We start from the raw sequence: 21,668 nt of genomic DNA on the forward strand, positions 1-21,668 counted from the left end.
TGTGCATATTTCCCTATAATGGCACAGAGCCAGCCTTTTAAGGTTTGGGGGGAAATCCTAGGATGGACCATGGAAAGAAGGAAAGCCAGCAGAGGAAGTGTAGACCCAGTTTTGTCCTGGACAGACAAGTACCCATAAATGACCCTCCTCAGTAATTAAAGGGGAGCAGGGTCCAGATATCACAGCACAGCTTTAGGGACTGGTCAAGTAAAAACAGCCCTGATCTGTTGAGGTATGGACCAGAAGAACTGGGTTCACTGGGACCATGAGCAATGTCCATGTAAGTCCCATGTAATAATTATTCTTTTGCATTTTACCAGGCTTGCTTTTAATTTCACTATTACACATTTTTCTATTTAAATTTAATGTCAGTACAATGACCAGAAATGCATTTTAAACTGATAGACTCTAGTTGTCTTGTCACTAGAATAGTGATGCAGTAAATTAAGGTCAAGTGACTCATATTGTTCTAATGTCTTTATAGGTGCTTTATTGGACAATATGTCCCGTGATTGCTATTCAGGACAAAGACTTATTCAAAAGGGACTTAGCCGTCATGAAATCGGTGTCTATGTGTATGCGTGTGTAAACCTCTGTAGTAACACGTAGCGACCGACAGAGGTCGCTTTTCTGCCTTAATAAATCCCTCTGTGGCGCCTTACAAGTGACTGAAACCTTGTTTTAAATTCATGTAAGCGTCACTCATGTTCGACCAAGCTGGTTAAAACTCACAGACAGCTTCACAAAAGCAGACACATCATTGGAAAATGAACGTAAACTGTATTTAGGACATCAAACACAGTCTCACGAGCATTGTTCTACAAATTCACCTCATCTACACCAAATCTCACACATTTGGCACGTCAAATTAGATGAATTGAAGAATGCAGGTCGTATAAATTGCAATAAAAAACAGTCACTGTGAAATATTTTAGGGTTAGTCCCATAAAAGTTGCACATATCACTGATTTATCTCACAGATTTGTAATAGTGTCACTATATTGGCAAAAAGCAGAATTTATTATTTTTTTGTTTTTTACTTCCGTCAGCATAGTTGTTTGCTTTTTCACCTTCCCTTGATGGTTCTTTCCATGTCCCACATTGATCTCACGGTCCCTCTACAGCAGACAGTGAGCTGACCTGTGGCTGACCTTCATGCCGTCACAGGCCAAAAATCAACTGACCTTTAACCGGCCCACAAATGTGACGCCTGTGAATTTATGGGCCACATGTGAAGTCCTCAGATGAGATGCACTGAATACATTTACAGTCTTATTTCATCATTGCAACGGAAAAGGTTCATTTGTCTCTAGTTTCAGCAGCATGCTGCAGTAAACACTGACCACTATGTGCAGGAAGTGTCTCCATACTCTTCTGATACACCAACACAGAGCCTCATGTGGGTTTGAGGTAGTTATAGAGGGCGCTGAGTCCACCTTGTAGAACCTCCTGGATGGGTTTGAGGAGAGGGTTGTGAACAATATGAAGTCCTTTATCCAGTGGGTGGCAGGCGAGTCTCCCAAGTCTGCTCAGAAGATACATTTCCACTGGGACATTTTGCAGCTCGTTGAAGTCGACGTTGAGGAGTTCGAGAGAGTTCATAGAGCACAGCGTCTTGGGAAGAGTGTGGATACTGTTTCCCTCCACAATGAGAATCTTCAGGTTGACCAAATCCTGGATCTGGTCTGCAATGGTCTCCAGACGGTTGCAAGCCAGGTGGAGAAAGACCAAGCCCTTCATGCTATACACGCAGGTGGGGATGTGAACGATGTGGTTGTAGCTGAGATTAAGTTTGGTCAGGTTGTGCATGGTGGCCAAGCTGCCGGGGAGGCTCGCGATCTGGTTGTTGGCCAAACTCAGAACCTCCAGGCAGGTGCAGGAGCCCAGCTCCTCCGGGACCTCACTCAGTCGGTTTCGGCAGGCAAAGAGGACGCGCAGCTTCTTCAGCAAGCCGATCTCAGGCGGCAGGCTGGACAGGTTGTTGCCCCACAGGTTAAGGATCACAAGGTTGTCCAAAGAGCCTACGGCAGCGGGCAGGGAGCACAGGCAGTTCATGGACAAGTTGAGTTTTTGCAGCTCTCTGAGTTCCCACAGCTCCGCAGGGGTCCTGCTCAGACCCTGCATGGCCAGACTGAGGGTGCTGTAGCCAAAGTGGATCATGGTGTGTCTGCGGAACCTCTCTGTGGCCGAGGGCACGCTGAACTGCCCGTCTCTGGAACCGTTTCTCCTTTGACTCACATCGCTCAGCTCCTTGGGGACGCCGCGGGAATGCTTCCCCCCCATCGTCCTGTCGAGTCTACCGCCAGTAACGGGGTGTCAGCATGTGGGTTGGCGTCCTAGCAACCTTTAAAGGGTTTTTAAAAGAGAATGGCAGCTGATTGGGTTCTGAAGCGGGCCGCACGGCACATGATCCGCTCCGCGCATTTGTTTTCGAACTCCCAACGTTTGGCAGCAGCCACACACTCGCCGTCCCGAGTTTCCGTCACAGTGTTGAGTTGCAGGCTGTTGTAACTGAGCACTTTGGGGGGCTCGTGGTCTGTGGCTGTCAGACAAACCACCCGTCTTACTGGATTTCATGGCCCAGCTGGTCCTGTCACTTTGCGAGTCCACAGATAGCACTCTGCTCATGTTCCACCCACTCCCAAAGAGACAGACTTGGGATAGGATGCAGTGTAAGCTCAGCCAGCTGTAGTTTCTGCCACGTGGAACATCGCCGCAGTTACTGCCACCCACTTTTCAACCTTCAACTAGCCTTCAAATTTTCAAAGTTAGGAATCACCCAGACATTTGACATTTGCTTCTATGCGCTCTCTTTTGTCAGCCTGACTGTGCCTTTGTGCTCGATCTTCTCTTTGAACTTAAACGTAGCATCAAGCTAGCAGCGGTAGAGGCACCGGATCATATCTTAAAAAAGTAACAGTTCTTAGAGGTATTAGTGGAAACTTATGCACGAGCCTGTGCTGGTTTACTCTCAAGTGCAAAAGGACACAGAACATTCCAGTGTATTCCTAGAAAACTATACTCATTCAAAATCCCATTTATCAGGCTCCAGAGGGAAAGCTCGCCTTCGGTAACAGCCCAGCTGGTGCACATTCACTTCTGAACTTGTCTTTCCCCCCAGCAACTTTTTACCCCAAGGTAAAATGTATTTTTTTTGTTGTTTTTTAACAGACTTCTTTAGGTACCTTGACTGGAAACCATTTGTCCCATTCCCTTTCAAAACTCCACTTTAAAAAGCAAAAGAAATTATAACTTTCTCCACTTTCCCTCATTTGCATGAATCATTTGCACTTGAAGCAGTTCATGGGGTGGTGGAGATATTCTCCGTCACAGAATGTTAATTCTCTTTGAGATGCTTTAAATTAAGGCCACACCAATTTACAATTTACGCTCACATTCTTTTTCTTTTTTTTTTTACAAAACAGGTGTTTTACATTTTGATAATGCTGCTGTTTGCAATAAATAACAGCAAATGAAACCAAAAACTACCGAAGATCACAAGTCACAGATGACTGATAGATTTAAAATGTTGTTGAGTAAATAAAACCTGTTAATCAAAACAAATTCTCAGTCAGTTTATTACTATAACTATGTAAAGTTGCTATTTTGTCTTTTGCAAACTCATAAAACTATAATAACCTGATCGTAACACCATGTACACATGTGATGAGCAATCTAAACATTTTAATATTAAATATAGTGAGCGCTAAGCTTGGCTACATGTTTAGAAAAGTCATTTAGATTACAAATTTACTCAAGTGCTCGCTGCGTAGGATCGTGAGCTAGCCAAAAGTGACTTTTGCGCTCAAAATAAACACAATTTCCATCCATATGTCATCTTCTAGGGTGCGAGTCAGGTGATTAGCAGATTCATGTAACAGGAGAGGTCTATATTCACACGGCGTGAACATGTTACATAAACATCGGGGAGTAAATGGGACCTTGGACCTGATCCATTTTCAGGAGCAGACTTACACAGTCTGACCAGGACTTAGAGCAGCCTTAGTCATCATTCCTTCCCTAGTCTGGTAATCAAGAAAGTGCACTGGGAACAGTAATGACAGTTCACAGTGATATCCAACTCTGGGAGCTCTGGGACACGGCTACATCAGCACTTATAAATGACAGGTCACGTCATAGATTTGCTGAATTGGACATTGGGGACCTGCTCTGTGGGATGGGGGGGGGGGGGGGGGGGGGGGGCAGCAGCTTGTGCAGCATGTCAGAGATAGATCTTTAGTAAATATTAACGTCTCCATGTCACACGAGCTTGTGTGTGGCTGCAGCTTTAATTGTGTGCACAGGAATTCACGACCAGATTGTAACTATGTGAGCTGTCCTCTCTGTGAAGCAGTAGCCATCAGAGAAGCAACACATCGTGGCGTAGCTAGATATTCACGTGTCTGAGTGTTCAACTTGGATTACACTGAAAGGCACAAACAGCTGGAGGGAGGGACAGGGTAGAAGATAAGTAGGTGTGCGAATGGACAGGCAGGCTAATGCTAATTTCAAACATCCAGCAATGTCATCATGATACGCCTCTCTGTTACCACACCGCTGCCTGGCACTCCATCATGATCTTGTCGCTCGTGAATCTTCATTAAATGTTTTCGCTGGTGCACAGTTTAAAGAACAGATGTGTTGAGACAGCTTGAGATTCAAATTACAAGCCAGCAAGATTTATTGTCCTCGGCTCCTTCAGCACAACACCTTCATCCAGATTCCAACTAGCAACTGACGAGGAAGAGTTACTTACTCCGAGGACAGGGACTCCCAACAATCCTCCGGGTGACAAAAGTGATTGTGTTTTTCATTATTATTTTTTATATAAAGAAAGAGGCATTGTGGCACCATAATGACTCTGTGAGGTACCTTTGGAGACTCAAGTCCAAGATAGGTGCCATTACTGCTGGAGCTTGTGGCAATGACAGAAGATAGATGGCTCTGCTGTCTCAGAATCACCATAGGAATCTCTGTCCTGCCGAGGTGTAGGGAGGTCCTGCCAGGACCCCCAGACCCTCAGAGTCTATCCTGTAGACACATTACTCCCCAAAGAGCTACAACTCTGCCTGAAAATGTGTTCCAAGAATATAAGACGGAGATCTGAGGCGGGAAATACGCATTTCACAAGCTTGGTGGTGCATTCGTGACCAAAATCAGCTGCATGGGATGGAAATGGAAAGCATTTCCACTCAGGTGAAATGGTGACGCACCTGGGCTGGTAATGGTCTCTCATTCAGCAGATGTGAATATTTATGCAAGTGGACCCTTGCTGCTGCTGCGTATGTGCGCGCTTCTGCACCCGCCGAGCTAATGGAGCGCCGTTTCACGCACTTGTTTTTAGAACTGGGGATGGTTCACCATCTGGAAACTGCCCAAAGCTCCAGGTGACAGCGATGAAACTACTCTGAGACACAAAGTAGCGCAGCGGAAAGTTGAGGCAGAGTCCAACGTATCCTCTGTGAGCTCGGATGCCAGGAATATCGGTTTGAAGTTCCAAACGTTCATTTATTTGCCAGATTGGACACGCTGAGGTTGCCCATGGCAAGTCGTCACCGTGGATGTTACCCGTTTGACGTCGGAAGCCGTTTCTGAGCGCACACGACTTAAATTCACACCCATTCCGCATCGCCTTTGAATATTCTCCTCCGACTGGCAGATTTTTAACGGAGGCACCTCTGCTGTATATCTCACAATCTCCTAATCTCTTTCCCCAGGCTACATGCCAGGTTCCTGTAGTTAGAGCTGTGGCGAGGCAGCCAGATTCATCACGAGATAAACTGGGACACCATGATGAATAGATAATAAAGGCACCCAGGGGAGAGAACTATCCAGGTTAACTCAAACACCATTTGTAGTGATGGCGGAAATCGACGGGGGAAACCCGGTGAGCAGAGATTACTGGGCTCCAAAGTGACCAAATCAATTATGACTTTGCTGATGCAGCAGGATGGGGACTATACAAATTAAGTGGGGCCATGACAAACAGGCAGCAGGGTGATGAAGCACCACCGATGTGGGCCTCACCTGCACACGGCAACTGCAAAAAGGCCACAGAGCGGTAAAGAGAGACATGATTACGGGCCGATCATGATTAGATCAACTCCCAGTACCCAGGGATGATCAGTGGAATTGTTAACAGCCAAACCCGCTGTGAGATTTACGCAAATCTGCAGGATTAATGGGTTGGTTATTTTTTGCGACGCAAAGTAAAACTGCTTTAGAAGTGGTTTGCATGTTGTGGTTAGCAATAGCGTTCATGCAACAAAAAGGCATGCGGCAGAGCTCGTAGAGGCTTTGGGTTTTTTTTATTATTACGTTTAGAAAAACCTCCAACAGGAAAGGACTGCTCATTCTGAATGAAAAAGAAACAAGTCTAAAGAAAACGGGCCCTTCTGAACCCGTGTGGTAGGGTTCAGCGGGCACTTATCAGCTTCTCGTCACGTTGGTATTTGTCAACATGCATGTCAACTTCAACCAATGTTGAACTTCTGACCTCACGATGCGTTCAAATGAAGCGGGTTTCAGAGTGCAGCATTGCTCACTGGTTTCCTGGTGCTTCGGTTTTCAGCCTCTACCACCCACGTGTGCTTACGCAAGGTAATAACCTCCAAACGGCCCCCAATGCTGCAGCACTGCTGTGTGGTTGTATATCACATATGACCATCATCCATCCATCCATCCATTCTCTACCGCATATGACCATCATATAGACTGTTAAATTAGAATAGTGTCCAAAATTAGCTGCCTAGAGGCGCTACAGTGTTGCGCAAAAGATAACCAAAACCGTGTAGCTATTCTCAAAGCTAACTTTGACTTGAACTCATCTCCTCCTGGCTCAGAGGCCGATTGCAGACTTTTGAACCACCGTTCGGATCTTGAAAGGTAAATAAAATCACGACGGATTACTACACTAATCCTGAAGCGCGATGCTCATTATCTACAGCCAGGACTGCGTATTAAATGGTATGTGAGTGGTGATGGCGGCAGCCACAGTTTGAATTACAGGATTTGCATGTTAGCAAAGACGCAGCGGCAGGAAAGCACAGAGAGGAAAGCAGCTTATTGAACAGGCTTGAATGTGCATTTTAATTCACTTCTTCCTTAGTAATTTATTAATAAAATCAAAATTGTCTCTGAGTGCTTCACAGAAACCCCCAACAAGCAGGGAAATGCTAAACAGGGAGAAACCTTGAGCGGGATCAGACTCATAAGGGGAGGGGGGCCCTTCGGTCGTTAGTGGGCTGGCTAAAGAAGGAGAAGGGGGGATAAGGGAAAAAAGAGGAAAGAATAGAAATACATCATACATATAAAGATAAGTTACACAGAGGAAACATAGCTAAAGCTCATGGGGTCGTTGGTTCTGTCCGTAGGTCAGTGCACAACTACAGGGTTGGTACTATCTGTAGCTGTGGGGAGACACAAATCTATTAATGTGATCAGCACAGATAAGGGTTAAATTCAATCAAAAGTTCTGTTGGTGTCACCAGATCAGAGGGTTCTGCCAAGCCTTTCTTTGGAAATGAGGATTCTTGCCTGACCTCCACTGCCAGTGAGCCATAAATGTTTCATGTGCCGATGATATGGTAATGACAGGAGCCTCACAATGACACCTTGTGAGCTTTGGATAACGATGACTGTCTTGTGGGCCTGTGCGACTCTGGACGCGGTCCAACAGCAGAGGCGCAGCCTGCAGTGAGGAGCAGTTCAGAAAAGCACAGTGAGTTAAAAGAAATGTGTGAGAGACTAAGGTGGCGTTCTCACACCCGCACGCTGCCGATGGACGCCGCTCAAATCATTCCTCTGCATTAAACATGCGCCCCGTTTCATGAGGTTTGGGTCCAGGTGCCTGTCGGTGGCATGGGCCCAGCTGGAGGATGTGGCTGACTGGCTCTGTCTGGCATACTAACAAAGCCAGGGGTGCTTCCAACAGTGAGTTTTAAGAGGTGGCCGCCATTGACACACACCCAGCGTTCAAAGATGTGAGCCCCAGCTGCATGTCTACTACGCTGCAAACCCGGGCAAAGAAATTAGGAGGTGGAAAAGAGAATTTTGAAGCCGTAGATGAGGTTCCCGTAGATGACAGGGATATCGATCTCATGACGTTAGCATTCACGCCAGGACACTTGGCACTTGGTTTGTTTGCAAGATGAATTATGTCAGGGAAAAGGGACATTTTTTTCAATTACACGGGACGGAGCAATAAAAGGCTGACAAGTTTAAAAGAGCTTAATGTATTATTTTGCTTGGCTAAGCCTTTTATTAAAGCGAAACAATCTTGTCAGACACCTGTTGTTCCAGAATGGGGTTATTTATTGTTGGCCTATGTCAGCAAACTGTAATCCCTCTCTAGATCATGCTATATTACCAGTGTGACCTATTCTTGGGTATCATAATTTCCTCTGTGTGTGTGTGTGTGTGTGTGTGTGTGTGTGTGTGTGTGAGAGAGAGAGAGAGAGAGAGAGAGAGAGAGAGAGAGAGAGAGAGAGAGAGAAGGAAAGAACAAGCACCCTCTTTCATTTGTTTCTTTTTTCTTGATGCTCAATGTCATGCAGAACAAATCCAGTACTGCTGACATTGGTGATTTCTTGTCTCCAGTGCAAAGAAGTGTGTGTGGAGGCAAAACAGTTGCTTACTGCTGACGGGGAGCTGGACAGTTTTGTAATTAAGTGGTAATACTTCCAGACTTGACAGGGTTTTCACTTGTCACAGCGTAAAAAAAAAAGAAAGAAAGAAAGAAAAAAAGAAGAAACAACACTGCAGCCTTTTCGAGCTTATGAGCCATTGTTATGACAGCATATAATTATTTAATTCATTTTGCCAGAAAAGTGTTAATACATCCCATCACCAGTTTTATTTAAAGCTTTTTAAAGCAAACCAGGCTGCCATCATTATATCTTTGCAAAGCCTGCCTTGAATTCCACCGTCTGCCTGTGGCCTTAACCCACTAATTGTGGTCAAAGTTCTGATGTTGTTGTTGCATTCCCGAGGTTTGGTTTAAAGCTGCAGTTATATTAAGATCTAAGGATTTAACATGCACTTTAACAGATAATGAAAGATGTGTGCAAGCTGACTGAAGCCTGATGAACTCACCGAGGTTCTGCGTGTTTTTCCAGTCACTGTGTTTGAGGCAAAAACACGGGGAGAAAAGAGCAAACAGTCAATGTGGGAGAAGCTTAAATGTAGGTTTCAAGAAGAAGCCTCTCGGGCTGCTGATGTATAAATAGTGTTTTAGCGACCTCTACTGGACAATTCGGAGCATTTCCCCTTTTTAAACCAATATTGCGCTGAACTATGGGTGGAGTATTGGTACTATAAGTGTTGTTATTGTTGTATGTCTATCAATAAACCTACACTATAAAAGTAAAACAATCAATGATTATTGTGGTTTGATGTAATGTGAGGGATGAATTATGACATTCATTACAAACAAGCAACAAATCTTAACTGTATTATTCTGTATTGTTGATTTCCATTCAGTTAAAATAAGACAAGCTATAAGCTTCCGTTTATTCCTTTGTTGGGTTATTGAACAATATTTATTTGCGTGTAATTATTTTTGTTTCAATATGTGCAACCGGAAATCAAAGACAATGATACTGAATGATAATGATAACATGACGAATTAATCCAAACTAATATCTGCACTTATTTATTGGTGCGGATATTAATAAGACAGTTATAAAGGTTTCTGAAGTCATATGTTTAATATATTACAACGAACTGGCTACTCGGGCAGCTTTTATTGAAGCGATGTAGCCAAAACCTGTCAAAGCAGGAACAAATATGAATGACACCGCACCTGACCACCCAGCACGTGGCGAAACGCGTGGCAGCCAATCATCTTCTAGAGGGCGGGACTTGTTTGTTGACAAGCAGCCATATTCACCAATCAGAGCTTTACAACTCCGAGCAACATCCGCCTTCACCCCGCTGTCAGCCAATTGGGGTGAAAGCGTAATTATTAATTCATTACACGGCGAAGGGGAGTGACGCAGTTATTGTACATCTACAGACTCTCATGCTTTCTTTATGCGGCCTAAAATAACGATATATTTGCAATAGGCGGACGTGAAATTCTTTGTAAGCACAACACAGAAGAAGGATTCTGTTATCATCCGAGGTCTGCATGTCGAATCTCTGCGCCCCTTGAATTTGGATGCCATCCCGTTGGAGGTTGCGGTAGAGCCCGAGGACTAGATGCGATAGCCAGAACGAGATATGCCGCAGCCGAAATCACGAAAAATCGCCATCCTCGGGTACAGATCCGTAGGTGAGTCGACAGAGATGACAAGGAGTTTCTGGGAAATATCTTCATAGTCTTAGGATGCGGCACTGGCGTTTAAATCAGCGGCCTTTTAGTGTGAAGCGAGTCGTTTACGCCTACTTTGATTATCGGTAGTAGATTCTTCTCCTCGCCAGGTGAGACGTGGCCTGGTTGGACTTATTCACCTGAGGCCCTGCGTGAACTAGATGCTTTTGGGCGTTTTAAGTGCTGCGGTTCCCCTCAGCCACCCGAGTCTCGCGTGAGCCATTTGCGCGTGAAGGCCCGAGCGGCTGCGTTTGACGCATTTGATCGCGTGCAAGAGCGAAGAAGCGCACTTGGTTCGGGCTGAAAGTACGCTCGTGACGGCAAGATGGCACGCGCTGATGGCGCAGCTGGAGGACACCGAGGAATCCACTGATGGTGGAGACGGAGCTCCGGGAGGCTCGGTGTCGGGTTCTGTCGTAAAGACCGAGGGTTCTGTGTACGAGCGTCGGGAATGCGTTCATGCCCTCGTTGTTTTATTATAAATAAAGCCAGAGAGATGGTTTGTTTACATCAAGAACATCATCGGTTATTGACTTTTGGTGGTACAAGTTGGTATTTTCGGGTTCTTTGGGCATTTAAACTTCCATTTTAGTGCAGTTCAGACTCTCCTTGTGTCTTAACTCCATTACCTGCATTTAATAACTTCAGTTACGATGAGATAAAAAATCATTTCTTGCTTTATGTGTTTATACTGTTGTCAGTCAAATCATTTCGGAGACAAAGGTTTCCAGTTTATTTTGATTAGGATTGTTTTTGCCTGAACAATATAAATATGGTGCGTGTCATAAGTGCATACATATAAATATATGTTGATTTGACTAAATTGTCATTTTGAACATTAACTGATTGAAAATTACCTTTTGTATCAAGATGGCAGATCCATTGAGACACGTGCAGATCAATTTTTACCATATTTATTTTTTGATATGTTGGTTTGGGTTTTAGTCGTGTTTACGCTGCATTGCTGTTACTATTAAATATCCTGTCGTCTATGGTGAACACACCACTGAACTGATCCACAGCGGCCTTCGTAACAGTCCAACAGCAGTTCTAAACGTCGTCTGATCAATATTTTGTGGGTTGTTGAAGCTCTCATTTCATTGGGTGTATCATGTTGAAACAGTCATCGCTCATATCTTTTTAATGAATTAAATTTGTGTTCCAGGAAAGTCATCCCTGACGATTCAGTTCGTGGAAGGCCAGTTTGTTGACTCCTATGACCCAACAATAGAAAACAGTGAGTAGAGGCTTTGTCACATTGATGCACGAGTGGGCTTTTCATCCAGGAAGCCATTTTGGTGGACGCTGTCAGCCATTCAGATACAGGTGGCGGCCTCAACAATAGCCACGCTAAATATTAACAGCCCTTTTTGCCTTTTAGGCTTCATTTTGTGAATTTAGCAGAGCAGGTGAAACACTTCTTCTGTGAAACACTGGGAAACCCTGAATGTGCAGCACGTCTCTTTGTTGTGCATGTGCGAGGCAGCGCGCTGTATTATCCCTTCACCTGGCCTCCGCTACTCTGTCATCTCATCAGTTATTCATGTGTAAACTCATGTTTTGCTCTCAGTTGCGCAGAGTTCAGGTTGTAAATCTTTTAAAAATTGCCCTCCTATGTGCTGTTTACCAGAAATGTGTTGATTATCTCTCTCTTCATATCAAAATCCAAATGAATGTCGACGACAAAACCCAAAGCAATCCAAAATTCCCAGAGCATTCAGCTCCATCTTGTGGCCTCGCCTGGTGGAAATGCCTTCTAACCACGGCTTAAGACTCAGTCACTGACAAAGCATTTATAATGCACTAAACTAGAGCTGGACTCATTTAGTATTATGGTATGTGCCAGTTTCTGTCTACCTTTGGATCAAGAATATCAAGTGACAACATGATTAAAGGGATAGCTGGATATATTCAAATCTAGGTTTGTCAAACACAGATTTATTATCCTGTTTTATGATAATAGGTCCACTTTAATTCTGATATAATGATGTTCTTCCAACTTTGCGCCACAGTGCGGCGGAAGAGTGGGCAAACGCCACATCCTAACGCTACAGTTGCTGTGTCTCCAGATGGACCGCTCGGTCCTCTCCGCCTTACCAGGAACATAAAAAGAACATTTTGTTGTGGAAGAGAACATGAAGTAATTCACTAACGCGCACAAAGTCAGACACTCGGGAGTCTGAAGTTTCCCTGCGGGCTGTTTCTCTTTCCGCGTTTGTTCACTCTGCGCTTTGCTGGCCGCACTGTCCGCACCTATAAATAATCTCTGCATGTAAAGTGAAGTGTCAGCAGCGTTAGTGGGCTGGTGCAGGCCGTCTCCATCTGGGATTATATGACCCATCTTTAGGCAGATATCGACGTTTCCGCACTGAACGAACCCGCTGGCGCTGAAATGAATCCAAAATTGGTTTTTGTCTCGGATAACTTTAAATTCAGATATGTGCTGTGTCATGTGCTTTACAACATGATGCTGCTGTTTTAAAACAGTCTCGTTTTTATAGGATGCGTTTTTAAAAAAGAGACTTTTATTTATTATTCGCGATATCAGTTGTAATGAACATCGGAGGTCTTCAGCATTTATATGATACACACCAAGCTATTAAGCTCCTAATCCAGATAACCTCACTTCTGTTTTTATGTTTCTTCTGCAGCATTTACAAAGATGATCACAATAAACGGACAGGAGTACCATCTTCAGCTGGTAGACACAGCTGGACAGGTGTGCATTGGGCCACTGTTGCTTTTAACACTGTTGTTGTTGCGTAATGACATTCGGGCTTGTTTCTTCCTCACGAATCACTTTAATTTGAGTTGTTTATGACAGCAAAGCTTTGCCTCTGACTCCTCATGTCTTCTGTCAGGACGAGTACTCCATCTTCCCTCAGACATACTCCATAGATATCAACGGTTACATCCTGGTCTATTCAGTCACATCTAATAAAAGGTTGGTGTAAACACATTGCAGAAGCAAAAAAATAATTATTTTATGGACGATGTCTTGAGGTGGTTAAATGCTGAAGGTGAACTCTCCACTTTCTTCCAGCTTTGAAGTTGTACAAGTTATCCACGAAAAGCTGTTGGACATGGTGGGAAAAGTTCAGTGAGTACACTCGCGTTGCTGTGCATAAAAAGCCAAGACGGATGTTATATACAGGGCATCAAGAACTAAATATTTTCCTTTGCATGCAGGGTTCCAATTATGCTAGTCGGAAATAAGAACGACCTACATATGGAGCGGTATGTTCAAACGCACTGTTGCGCTGGCTCACGCGCAAATTTGCATGCAGTATCCACATGGGGACGACAGCAGAACACGACAACTTTAGCTATCTTTGTGTCCCTTCTCATCAGTGTATGGAAGAATTTGCACATTTGACACATATAGATGCTCCGATGTAGTTCGCAGGTGATACAGAAACGGGAGCTGAGCTACTTTTGTCCACCTCAGACTTGTTTGTGAACTGTTTTATCAGGGTAATCAGTTGCGAAGAAGGAAAAGCATTAGCTGAATCCTGGAATGCTGCTTTCATGGAATCCTCAGCTAAGGAGAACCAGGTAGGGGACGGAGATGCAGTGGGTCAGGCTTCAATCCTGTTCAGCCTAATTTCTTAGAAGTTATTTGATCTTACGTTTGGATGTTCGCGTTAACTGATGGAGATTCCAAACTGAACGAGACATGTGCGCGTTTGTTTCGTTCTCCGTCAGACGGCTGTGGAGGTTTTCCGAAGGATGATCCTGGAGGCAGAGAAGATGGACGGCGGCGTGCAACCGGGAAAAACATCCTGCTCCATGATGTAGAGCCGCCCAATCAACACACAGGACACTGCACTGGGATATCCCGTTACTTGAAGGCTAGCCGCCAGTTTTCCACCTCAGCTGACTCCACCCCTCCAGGGTCTTAAATATCAAACACTGTCTATTTATGGCTCTGATTCCACTGTTATTTATCAGTATTTCTGATTCCCTTGTCATCCTCGTATTTCTCCGTGCGTTTGATTTCGAGAAAGGAGGAGTGGTGGTTTTCTCGTCCTCTTTTTCCCAGAATTCATCCTCCCCCTACATCTCTGTGCTCAGCACTGTCGCGAAACACACACACAGACACATGCATCACTTGGGTGTATCAGAAAGTGTCTCCTGCGCTGGATGATGATGACAAGCAGAACAGGTCAGAGGAAGCACCAGGTCGACGCTTCTTAGGTTTTTATTATGCAGCTCCGGTAAGAACTACGAATCTAGTGAGAGAGATGAAAGAAATATGGTGTTTTGCCAGGCGTACGCTCTGAAAAGAGACGAGTAAAGCGAGGTTTCTTCTGATACATCCCCGGCTGTTTGTTCCCTCCATTATGCAGCTCTTTTTCTACTTCATCTCCACGCAGCACCGCTCCTCTGTTCCTCAGTTTGTTTTCATTGCAACAAAAAACAACAAAGCATCACCCTGCATCCATTTTCTAATGTTGAAAATGTTGTACAAATGTTTTTGATTGTAATCATTAAAGCAAAAAGTGGTTATATAAAGTGTGAATTATTACTTATGACTTTTTATTTTAAAAAGAAACATCTAAGTAGCAACTTCAGCGGGAGTTTTGGGTAGTTTAGGTATTTTCTCCTGTACACACTTATTTATGGGCTAAATGATTGACAAAGGTGGTTATTTTAAAGACGATGGTTCCTCGTGTAGGAAAAATGGAGCACAAATGGGGGAAATGAAGTGGCACCCTTGTGAAATCATTCTCACTCACACAAGAATAAATACCAAAATTGGGTCTTTTTTAGCTTCTGTAATGCAACCATTAGCACGGGATTTTGTTGAGAACACCAGGGTGAATGAACACCCTCTCCCCTGCTGTCTCCCTCATTCTCCTCCCCCACAAGCCCACCATTAACGGAAGGGTCCCCCCATGTGAGCTTGGTCCTGCTCAAGGTTTCTTCCACTATGGCTCGTTTTGACGCCACGCTTTGGGTTTCTGCAAAGCTCCTAGAAACAACTTTGATTGTAACAGACACGATATAAATAAAGTTGAATTGAACAAACATAAATGGTAACGGAAAATATTTAATGACAACAGGCATTTCCTGATTTTCTTTAAATGTATTTATTTCCTCAAGAAACTTTTAGAACAACTTAAGTCAGTTTCATCTTTTAAAGAACCGAGAAACGCTTCTTTAAGGGACTTCAGGAGGTTGAAGCATCTTCTGGGACGTTTCTGTTCTGTCTGGACTTTAGAGCGTGTTGCACATTTCGTCACCGCAGCACTTGGCATTGATGTAGGCATTCAGCTTCAGCAGTTCACAGCTTTCCAGAGACATGCATTTCTGGAACTGGGCAACTGGGCACAGTAAAGTGGATACAGTTTTAAAAATTACCCTCTGTTGCCTCTCAGTTTACGACCAACATGAATATTTTACAAGCAAATCTAATGCTTTTACTCAATGTTCTTTTGCCCCAAACTGTGACTACGAGAGGTCATCAGAAGGTCACCTCCTCCATGCACACAACTCTGCTGATGCTAATACTTTTCTTTCGCCGAACTTATTGCGTTTAGATAGTTTGCCAATTTCAAGTTGATGTAATGCTATTTTACTCACATGGCTCTCGGAGGAACCTGACAGCGGCGCAGCCGTTCTTGTCTGGTTTACAATTCTCTACGGAGAGCTCGCATGGTCCTCCGGCCACTTTGGAGATGCACCTGTGACAGCTGAGACATTCACCTAGAGAGATGTTTCAAATTCATGTTGCAGGAAAGGAAAACCAGGAGGTTGTAGATGTTCCGCCATGCCGCCATGGTGGACTCTTTCTGTTTATTCAGTGGAGAATCAGTGACAGACTCACCGGCTGAAAACAGCAGGGCGACAGCAAGAGCCAAGACCAAGAACTTCATTATGTTCAGTACTGCAGTACAATCCTGCACGAAAACATCATGTGGTGTCAGAAAGCCTCCAGGACAAAAGAGGAGTTTCAGTCAGAGAGAGAAGAAAAGCTCGGATGCATTTTTACAAACCTCGTCGACTTGTCCGACTCAGTTTCCACCAACGACTGAGACGCCGTCGACCACTTTGACGCTTTATATATTGATTCTTCCTGCCTCGTCATGGCAACACCCCATCAAGTGGTGTGTCTCCAAAGTCTATTTGCTCGGTGCCTTGCTCACCCCGGGCACACCGTGTTCAAGGGTTACAGGTTTCTGTACGGATTACGCAACATCTGTCCACCCTTTACACACCGCTTCTAATTTATGAGACGTTTGTAAATATTAATGTTGCATCTATCAAAGAGTCAAATAAAGATTTTTGCCAAGGTAAAGTTCTCCAGGAGGACGACAAGGGGTCATTTGTCTTAAAATGATGAATTGTGTCTAAGCAGGATTAGCTTGATGGTCTTTTACCCTTCCGTCACAAAGAAGCCTCAACTGGCAGAAATTGGACCCAGAACCTTTTTGTTGGCTCCATTTTGGCTTAAAAGTGCATATTTGTTACCGGTGGCGCAAAGGTGCTATTTGACAGACGCTTTGGGGCATAAAGGCAAAACTGGACTCAATGCAGAGTATAAAGTCTGAATACACCCGAAAAGTGACTAGCACGTGGCTCACGCTACCTTTGGATGGTAACGACTGCGAGGTAAAACTGATTATTTCCTCACGTGGACTAAACTATAACCGCCGCTTTTGATGTGTTTCATGAAGCAAGGAATTGACGCAGTGTGGAATGGACGGGACGGGTCACTGGACACGCAGCAACTTTAAAAAAAAAAACAATAAAAGAACTAAGTTTGCATGAAAATGAAGACTTCAGCTGTGTCACAGTTTCACAAATCCAAAGGCTGAGATGTATTTACACACAGGTGATTAAATCTAGACACAGGTGGCAGCCACGCACGACTCACAACTGTTGTTTTTAATCACTTGACAGCAGTAAATCATTGTTTTAATGCTTCTGTGCATGGAGAGGCGTGGGAGGAATGTCATTTATAGGAAACAAACAAGGTTATACTGCACCGAAGCTTAGAGGTACTCGCTCATTGCAGGACATCTGCTTTACTTTAAGTTTCCAAATGTTTGTTTTCCCTCCACTCACTCAGCAACCATCACCATTGCTTCCAAAATCCAATAATAGCAAAATGGCTCCTGCTATTGTTTCATCAACTGGAGCCAAAATCCGATATCAGCACTGACGCATGTAAGGGAAACTGTCCATGTGGCAAAACGTCTAAACCCCCCCATTGTTCGGCCCGAGCCTTGCAATTGCACCCAGCTGCCCGTTGGCCGTATAAATCCGGGGGTCCACATTTTTTCACCCTCACAACTGGGTAGTTTGATTGGCAGGAAACTGTGGAAAATGTCTCAGTACTCGGGAAAGGTGAGTAGGGGGTGATGCCAAAGCCTCCCCATATGAGTCACAAACAAATGTCAGAAAATTGTGTGTTGAGTGCACCGACTGCAGCTGTTGCTTTAGCACCTCTGTGACTGCGACACTGCACAACACAGATCGTGCTGTACGAGGGGAAATGCTTCACTGGGAGGAAGCTGGAGATCCGCGGCGACTGCGATAACTTCCAGGACCGCGGCTTCATGAGCAGGGTCAACTCTGTTCGCGTGGAGAGCGGGGCTTTCATTTGCTACGACCACCCAGATTTCAAGGGCCAGCAGTACATCCTGGAGCACGGAGAGTACCCTGAATACCAGAGCTGGAATGCCCATAATGATCACATGGGTTCCTGCAGGCCAATCAGGATGGTAAGACAGTTGCGTGTGTGAGGGACCCCAGGGACAGACAAATATTTGGTTGTTAAGAGTGGTGTGTGTGTGTGTGCTCTCCTTTGAGCACACATCTGTTTTTCAGATTATTTCAAGTCTGACTAATACAACACAGGACCCTTCACGGGTCAGAGCTAGCTTACAGCTTTCATTTTGTGTTGAATAATTGGATTTTTATTCCGAGGTGTCAGCAAGTGTCTGCGGAGCTGAGGCAAACTCCTCCGCGTAATGTAAAGGAGAGCTCGGAAGATGAACAATGCTGACGGGCTATTGTCCTCCACAGCATGGAGAGCACTACAGAATGGAGCTGTTTGATGGAGACAACTTCACAGGCCAATGTGTGGAGGTGTGCGAAGACTGTCCATTCCTGCAGGCACGAGGCCTGACCAAGGACAGGATCAACTCCATCAAGGTCTATGGAGATGGCGCGTAGGTTTCTCTGCAGCAAACTAAGACTGCATACCACTATATACAGTCTTTGAAATTTGTTTTTACCCTTTCCCTTCATTTTTACAATATCCTTTACAAATACACTTTACTGAAGCTGGATTTTAAGAAATTCTGGGTTTCCCCCACACAGGTGGGTGCTGTATGAAGAGCCCAACTACCGTGGCCGCATGTATATCGTGGAGAGGGGAAACTACTGCTCCCACTCGGAGTGGCAGGCGGAAAACCCAAACATCCAGTCTGTTCGCAGGGTGGCAAACTACTTCTAAAGTGCTGCGGTCAGCAGCAACGGCGCTGCAGAGACAAAGTCATCCGCTGAGGAAAAGCGAGCTTCACTGTCCAGTAATCTGTAAGCAGGTCTATGGGTTAGTAAACTAATAAAGGATGAGCAAAGAGTTGCTGTTGTTTCATTTTTGTGCTAAACGGGTATAATCAACAACCCTTTTCCATTTTTTTTCAATCACTTTGACAGTAATTCAGCTTAAAACCATTCTGATGATCCTCTTCATCATAGAAAAGTCAACTCATCTTTACCTACAGTATACAATATCTGTAACAGTCGCAATTGTCTCTAGTTGCTTTACAGAAACCCAGAACCTGACCCCCCTTCCAAACCAAGTAACAGTAACAAAGAGACCCAAGGAGACCCTTTAACAGGAAGATTACTGACCAGGACCATATTGGAGGGGGACTCCCCTGATGATGGCTGGCCAGGTAAAGTAGGAGGAGACGGGCAGAAGAGGGGAATGCGAGGGGGAAGGACAACAGATTATCCTAAAGATTTAAAACGCAGAGGGTCAGTGGCGCAGGAGGTCTTTGTAAATCTAGAAATACCTGGGGGGGACTAACGCGGCCATCAACCAATGAGGGCAAAGCAAAACCGTGCAGTGGATTACGTTCCTCTAACCCCCCCGGTGTACAGCATATGATGATAAAAGTCAGGTGACCCTATTCCAACTATGAGCATTAGCGTGGCTAGAATAATGACTGTAGCTTTAGATTTACTGGCTCTGAGCTCTCTCAAAAAGGAAGATTTTCAGCTTGAGCTTAAAAGTAGAAACAGTTTTAGCTTCTCACACCTGGACTGGTTCCACAGCAGGAGGGTGTAAAGTGATCCCGGTGACTGGGCTCACAATACAGACATGGAATCACAAAAGCGGGTTAAAGATTTAACGTGCCAAACATAATACTGGGTTTGAGTTGGTTGAAGTGGCTGGGAACCGAGGGGGGCTGGAAAGGACACTTTGGTCCTGGTCTCAAGGAGCCAAACGTTACCACATGCAGGTGGCAAGGAGTGGATGAATAAACCGGTCTTTTAAAACTGATAGGAGGTGGAGTAGATTGGCCTTGAATGAGCTGCAGGTGTGCGTGGTTGGGAGTGGGAGACAAGAATAGGTTGCCCCCCCCCCAGCCTGAGAACAGAGGACGAACAAGCAGACAACAGCAGGAACACACAGTAAGAGAATAGCCTAACTGGGGCCCTAACAGCTAAAGCCCTGGCCGCATAATCAACTTTTAAAGGTTCCAGTGGGATGAAATGGCACTACCAGCTTCACTGGATAGGATGGAGCTTGGCCTCTAAGGACCTCTTATTTTAAACTCTATTTTGCATTTTATGGGCAGACAGGGAAGAGAAGCTTGTATGGGAATCAGGTATTCTCTCTTGTCAATTCCGATCAGAATTCTAGCCAGAGAAGTTTTGGATCAGCTTGGGGCTCCTCAAATAATTATTTGATCCCCTGATAACAAGATACAAGAGTGTATATGCATTTCAAATAGACTTCTCTACAGATGGTAGAGTAAGTGGATCATTTGCAGCTTCGAAAGAACTATAGAGGAGGGCAGTTAGATATAGGCATTGTTTTCTAATTATCTGGATCAAGTTGAGTTTTTAAAAAAAAGCTGAATACTGTATACTGCAACCTTGAGAGCTGGGGGCTACATAGCCTGTGCTGAAGACAGTTGTGATTTCATTTGTGAATACGCTCTAGGAGTCTTCATTTGTAAGAGTAAAGGAGGAATGCGGCTCCGCATCACTGTGACCCTTAGTCAGTCTGGCAACAGAGCTGAAAAGAAACCTGAGGTTGTTTTCTTCAGATAGAGAGCAATAATAGGCAGTGCTATCCTGACAAAGGGCCTTTTTCTTCCAGGCTAGATGGTCTTCCCGAACTCTGCTTTCTAATTGATGGTTTGATTCACGATCTTTGTCGGGGTGGGGTGGAGGGGATCAGGGGCGATATGCAGTGAGGCTGCTGCACCTCCAACAAGAGAGCCAACCTAAGCAGAGCTACGTTTATAATTACTGCTCGCTGTACTAAACACAAGGCTGCTCCGGGTGGTAATTAAAGGATCACTTAGCTGGACCGTTATCAGACAGGCATTCACTTTAACACAAAAGGCTTTTTTAAATGAAGAATCCATAAATATAAATGTAAATTCTAATAGCAAATAATCTTCCAGGAAAAAGGCTAAAGTAAAACTGACATAAGTTCAACCTCAGTTAATGTTTTTGTTGTTACAAGAAATGATCTATTCTGTCATTTGAGTGAGGAATACAGGTTAACAGTGAAATGGGCCCAATTTGTTCCAATATTGCTTAAATAATAAAATTTAAAAAAAATATATACAGCATATATAAATCTTGTAGGATAGTAAGGTATAAAATGTGTAGATTATAAATGTAAATGTTGCATTTCGAGTCAATATGGAGAAAAGTAACATTGAAACTGAGATTGTTAATCTTGTCTGCATACATATTTTGTGCGTACAGTTTGCTAATGCCCCTCCTCGGGGGAGCTCTACTACCACCTAGTGTTATTTATCATTTAAATATGACGCACAGTCTTGGGGTACAGTCGATAGCACAAAATATCTTTTTTACCTGTTCCATATTAAAATCCCAACATGCAGGTTTAATGTATTCATCCATTTTCAGCAGCGACCAGCCTGTTGGAAATCTATTCTAATACCATGATACACAGTTTCATAAATCTTATGCCCCATTGCATCATTCCCACAATATGCTTTTGTTCTTCTGGCAATGTCACACCAGGACTGTGACTTCAGGACCTTTAATGAGCACCCGTGTGCTTTCCCTCCCAACTCTCATGACAACTGGCCGCCTGTCTTTTACAAGGTTTCTCTGGTGGCCTCGATCC

The 21,668-nt window shown here is 44.4% G+C and overlaps 4 protein-coding genes across 4 annotated transcripts; 2 read left to right on the forward strand and 2 right to left on the reverse strand.

The window, feature by feature from the left end:
• Positions 1-760: 760 nt before the first annotated feature.
• Positions 761-2,550, reverse strand: lrrc30a (leucine rich repeat containing 30a). Its single transcript, XM_003975341.2, has one exon. It carries the CDS (start codon positions 2,281-2,283, stop codon positions 1,396-1,398), a length of 888 nt encoding a protein of 295 aa, XP_003975390.1. The 5' UTR covers positions 2,284-2,550; the 3' UTR covers positions 761-1,395.
• A 7,250-nt stretch (positions 2,551-9,800) lies between these two features.
• On the forward strand, positions 9,801-14,831 carry rheb (Ras homolog, mTORC1 binding). Its single transcript, XM_003975307.3, has 8 exons — positions 9,801-10,273; positions 11,478-11,549; positions 12,964-13,031; positions 13,174-13,256; positions 13,356-13,412; positions 13,502-13,549; positions 13,786-13,867; positions 14,018-14,831. Exons 1-8 carry the CDS (start codon positions 10,222-10,224, stop codon positions 14,108-14,110), a joined length of 555 nt encoding a protein of 184 aa, XP_003975356.1. The 5' UTR covers positions 9,801-10,221; the 3' UTR covers positions 14,111-14,831.
• A 518-nt stretch (positions 14,832-15,349) lies between these two features.
• On the reverse strand, positions 15,350-16,399 carry LOC115247988 (uncharacterized). The gene is made up of 4 exons (XM_074084906.1): positions 16,312-16,399; positions 16,143-16,215; positions 15,899-16,021; positions 15,350-15,639 (listed from the first exon to the last, which is right to left on the reverse strand). The coding sequence occupies exons 2-4, from the start codon at positions 16,189-16,191 to the stop codon at positions 15,533-15,535; spliced, it is 279 nt and encodes a 92-aa protein (XP_073941007.1). The 5' UTR covers positions 16,192-16,215; positions 16,312-16,399; the 3' UTR covers positions 15,350-15,532.
• A 1,129-nt stretch (positions 16,400-17,528) lies between these two features.
• On the forward strand, positions 17,529-18,905 carry LOC101075767 (gamma-crystallin N-A-like). Its single transcript, XM_003975306.3, has 4 exons — positions 17,529-17,665; positions 17,794-18,042; positions 18,347-18,492; positions 18,644-18,905. The coding sequence occupies exons 1-4, from the start codon at positions 17,645-17,647 to the stop codon at positions 18,777-18,779; spliced, it is 552 nt and encodes a 183-aa protein (XP_003975355.1). The 5' UTR covers positions 17,529-17,644; the 3' UTR covers positions 18,780-18,905.
• The last annotated feature ends 2,763 nt before the right edge of the window (positions 18,906-21,668 follow it).

The sequence above is a fragment of the Takifugu rubripes genome, chromosome 22 (genome assembly GCF_901000725.2).
Source record: "Takifugu rubripes chromosome 22, fTakRub1.2, whole genome shotgun sequence".
NCBI classification, from domain to species: Eukaryota; Metazoa; Chordata; class Actinopteri; order Tetraodontiformes; family Tetraodontidae; genus Takifugu; species Takifugu rubripes.

Bases quoted from the DNA above. Each gene is read 5' to 3' on its own strand.
- LOC115247988 (XM_074084906.1), bottom strand. From the start codon at position 16,191: ATGAAGTTCTTGGTCTTGGCTCTTGCTGTCGCCCTGCTGTTTTCAGCC. The intron at 16,022-16,142 runs GTGAGTCTGTCA...ACATCTCTCTAG, and splicing joins CGCCCTGCTGTTTTCAGCCG to GTGAATGTCTCAGCTGTCAC. The intron at 15,640-15,898 runs GTGAGTAAAATA...TACTGTGCCCAG, and splicing joins CAGGTTCCTCCGAGAGCCAT to TTGCCCAGTTCCAGAAATGC.
- LOC101075767 (XM_003975306.3), top strand. From the start codon at position 17,645: ATGTCTCAGTACTCGGGAAAG. The intron at 17,666-17,793 runs GTGAGTAGGGGG...TGCACAACACAG, and splicing joins TGTCTCAGTACTCGGGAAAG to ATCGTGCTGTACGAGGGGAA. The intron at 18,493-18,643 runs GTAGGTTTCTCT...TCCCCCACACAG, and splicing joins AAGGTCTATGGAGATGGCGC to GTGGGTGCTGTATGAAGAGC.
- lrrc30a (XM_003975341.2), bottom strand. From the start codon at position 2,283: ATGGGGGGGAAGCATTCCCGCGGCGTCCCCAAGGAGCTGAGCGATGTG.
- rheb (XM_003975307.3), top strand. From the start codon at position 10,222: ATGCCGCAGCCGAAATCACGAAAAATCGCCATCCTCGGGTACAGATCC. The intron at 13,257-13,355 runs GTTGGTGTAAAC...ACTTTCTTCCAG, and splicing joins TCAGTCACATCTAATAAAAG to CTTTGAAGTTGTACAAGTTA. The intron at 13,868-14,017 runs GTAGGGGACGGA...GTTCTCCGTCAG, and splicing joins CCTCAGCTAAGGAGAACCAG to ACGGCTGTGGAGGTTTTCCG.